Source organism: Hypomesus transpacificus, unplaced genomic scaffold, assembly GCF_021917145.1.
Source record: "Hypomesus transpacificus isolate Combined female unplaced genomic scaffold, fHypTra1 scaffold_423, whole genome shotgun sequence".
Classification (NCBI taxonomy): Eukaryota; Metazoa; Chordata; class Actinopteri; order Osmeriformes; family Osmeridae; genus Hypomesus; species Hypomesus transpacificus.
In genome coordinates, this window is record NW_025813941.1 from 12,501 (window position 1) to 16,700 (window position 4,200).

At 53.9% G+C, this 4,200-nt stretch overlaps 1 protein-coding gene across 1 annotated transcript in view; it reads left to right on the forward strand.

Moving 5' to 3' along the window:
* LOC124464943 (zinc finger protein with KRAB and SCAN domains 8-like) overlaps positions 1-3,525 on the forward strand; it is a 4,984-nt gene extending 1,459 nt beyond the window's left edge. The window contains exon 3 of the mRNA XM_047016879.1: positions 2,314-3,525. Coding sequence (XP_046872835.1) covers positions 2,314-3,200 — 887 coding nt within the window. The 3' untranslated portion in view covers positions 3,201-3,525. The remainder of the gene's footprint in view (positions 1-2,313) is intronic.
* Positions 3,526-4,200: the final 675 nt, after the last annotated feature.

The window sequence follows — 4,200 nt, forward strand, 5'->3', positions numbered from 1 at the left end:
CACTGAGAACGTTGTAGTTAGGAACTGGTGTGGAACACGTTCTAAACATGGCAGGGTGGCCTGTTTACAATGTCTTAGTCATGCTATCGTCTTGGGTCTTCTGGGGTCATGGGAGGTCATGGGAGGTCACCACACCCTGCTAAGACCACCCCACCACACCCTGCTAAGACCACCCCACCACACCCTGCTAAGACCACCCCACCACACCCTGCTAAGACCACCCCACCACACCCTGCTAAGACCACCCCACCACACCCTGCTAAGACCACCCCACCACACCCTGCTAAGACCACCCCACCACACCCTGCTAAGATCACCCCACCACACCCTGCTAAGACCACCCCACCACACCCTGCTAAGACCACCCCACCACACCCTGCTAAGACCACCCCACCACACCCTGCTAAGACCACCCCACCACACCCTGCTAAGACCACCCCACCACACCCTGCTAAGATCACCCCACCACACCCTGCTAAGATCACCCCACCACACCCTGCTAAGACCACCCCACCACACCCTGCTAAGACCACCCCACCACACCCTGCTAAGACCACCCCACCACACCCTGCTAAGATCACCCCACCACACCCTGCTAAGACCACCCCACCACACCCTGCTAAGATCACCCCACCACACCCTGCTAAGACCACCCCACCACACCCTGCTAAGACCACCCCACCACACCCTGCTAAGACCACCCCACCACACCCTGCTAAGACCACCCCACCACACCCTGCTAAGACCACCCCACCACACCCTGCTAAGACCACCCCACCACACCCTGCTAAGATCACCCCACCACACCCTGCTAAGACCACCCCACCACACCCTGCTAAGACCACCCCACCACACCCTGCTAAGATCACCCCACCACACCCTGCTAAGATCACCCCACCACACCCTGCTAAGACCACCCCACCACACCCTGCTAAGACCACCCCACCACACCCTGCTAAGACCACCCCACCACACCCTGCTAAGACCACCCCACCACACCCTGCTAAGACCACCCCACCACACCCTGCTAAGATCACCCCACCACACCCTGCTAAGACCACCCCACCACACCCTGCTAAGACCACCCCACCACACCCTGCTAAGACCACCCCACCACACCCTGCTAAGACCACCCCACCACACCCTGCTAAGATCACCCCACCACACCCTGCTAAGACCACCCCACCACACCCTCCTAAGACCACCCCACCACACCCTGCTAAGACCACCCCACCACACCCTGCTAAGACCACCACACCACACCCTGCTAAGATCACCCCACCACACCCTGCTAAGACCACCCCACCACACCCTGCTAAGACCACCCCACCACACCCTGCTAAGACCACCCCACCACACCCTGCTAAGATCACCCCACCACACCCTGCTAAGACCACCCCACCACACCCTGCTAAGATCACCCCACCACACCCTGCTAAGACCACCCCACCACACCCTGCTAAGACCACCCCACCACACCCTGCTAAGACCACCCCACCACACCCTGCTAAGACCACCCCACCACACCCTGCTAAGATCACCCCACCACACCCTGCTAAGATCACCCCACCACACCCTGCTAAGATCACCCCACCACACCCTGCTAAGACCACCCCACCACACCCTGCTAAGATCACCCCACCACACCCTGCTAAGACCACCCCACCACACCCTGCTAAGATCACCCCACCACACCCTGCTAAGACCACCCCACCACACCCTGCTAAGACCACCCCACCACACCCTGCTAAGATCACCCCACCACACCCTGCTAAGACCACCCCACCACACCCTGCTAAGACCACCCCACCACACCCTGCTAAGACCACCCCACCACACCCTGCTAAGATCACCCCACCACACCCTGCTAAGACCACCCCACCACACCCTGCTAAGACCACCCCACCACACCCTGCTAAGACCACCCCACCACACCCTGCTAAGATCACCCCACCACACCCTGCTAAGACCACCCACCACACCCTGCTAAGACCACCCCACCACACCCTGCTAAGACCACCCCACCACACCCTGCTAAGACCACCCCACCACACCCTGCTAAGACCACCCCACCACACCCTGCTAAGATCACCCCACCACACCCTGCTAAGACCACCCCACCACACCCTGCTAAGACCACCCCACCACACCCTGCTAAGACCACCCCACCACACCCTGCTAAGACCACCCCACCACACCCTGCTAAGACCACCCCACCACACCCTGCTAAGACCACCACCACTGGTCTAGTTTTAGCTGACAGACATGTTGAGTTGCAGAATTATTAAATAGATCACATTCCCCCCCCCCCAGATGTACAGCAGCTCTCTCTCCCGGAGCCCCCACAGATTAAAGAGGAACAGGAGCTGTGGACCAGTCAGGAGGAAGAGCAGCTCCAAGGACTGCAGTCTGAAACTACAGACTCCATATCCACGTCTTCCAGTGTGGAACAGGACTGGGATCAGGATGGCTTCTCTGAATGTTCACATCTTGACCAGCCTGTTAAAGTGGAGGACAGAGAAGGAGACTCTCTACCCACCAACACAACTGAGGAGCAAATCAAAGCAGAGTCTCATGTACAAGACTCTGCAGCATCAGAACCAGACAGTGACTGTCAGCCCCTCTCTGTTGTAGCTCCAGACTGTCCTGCAGCTCAGAGTTTGGAGGAGGAGGAACATGGAGGAGTGATGCCTTTGCTAGAAACAGTCAAATCAAGCAGAAAAAGAAAGAACACTCTTCCCATGGAAGGTATGCCACTGGGCAGTCACACAGGAGAGAAACCTTATCAGTGTCTTGAATGTAACAGTACTTTTAGTTGGAAATCTCATTTGCTTGTTCACATGAGGACACACACAAGAGAGAAACCATTTCAGTGTCAGGAATGCAACAAGAGCTTTAGATGGCAGCCTAATTTGATCATTCATATGAGGACACACACGGGAGCGAAACCGTTTCAGTGTCAGGAATGTCACAAAACCTTTATTTGTAAAACAAATCTGATTGACCATATGAGGATACATACAGGAGAGAAACCATATCACTGTACAGAATGTGACAGGATGTACAGTCGTAAAGCTGGTCTGGTACAACACATGAGGACGCACACAGGCGAGGAACCCTTTCAGTGTCAAGAATGTAACAAGAGTTTTAAATGGCATAAATCCTGGATTCAACACATGAGGATACACACTGGAGTTTAGTCTTATCAGTATAAAACAATGTAGCAAGCTTTTTTTTGTTGGTGTGACATGGTGGAACACATTAAGATGTACACTTAATATACCATATCGCTGTCAGTAACGACGGCACGTTCAGCTGGGAGAACCCTTTTGGTTGCTGGTATGAGGAGACAATGCCTTAAGTATGAAGAATTGTCAACTTTAGTGTAATGTATACTTAACAGCAGCAAATCACGCTGGGTCTAGGTGTCAGCAGGATCACTAGTAAATATGAAATCAAACCGAATTTCAACTGGAATCTGTTTAATGTGAGATCAAAGGGAATAAAGTTATTTTTATGACGTAAGAAACAGGCTGTGTGTTGTGTGTGAAGCCAGGTGGATGGTGCTACTGAAGGGGAACATGCTTTGTGTGAAGCCAGGTGGATGGTGCTACTGAAGGGGAACATGCTTTGTGTGAAGCCAGGTGGATGGTGCTACTGAAGGGGAACATGCTTTGTGTGAAGCCAGGTGGATGGTGCTACTGAAGGGGAACATGCTTTGTGTGAAGCCAGGTGGATGGTGCTACTGAAGGGGAACATGCTTTGTGTGAAGCCAGGTGGATGGTGCTACTGAAGGGGAACATGCTTTGTGTGAAGCCAGGTGGATGGTGCTACTGAAGGGGAACATGCTTTGTGTGAAGCCAGGTGGATGGTGCTACTGAAGGGGAACATGCTTTGTGTGAAGCCAGGTGGATGGTGCTACTGAAGGGGAACATGCTTTGTGTGAAGCCAGGTGGATGGTGCTACTGAAGGGAAACATGCTTTGTGTGAAGCCAGGTGGATGGTGCTACTGAAGGGGAACATGCTTTGTGTGAAGCCAGGTGGATGGTGCTACTGAAGGGGAACATGCTTTGTGTGAAGCTAGGTGGATGGTGCTACTGAAGGGGAACATGCTTTGTGTGAAGCCAGGTGGATGGTGCTAATGAAGGGGAACATGCTTTGAAACAAACTGGGGAAGATGAAGGCTGTAAGAATGTATCA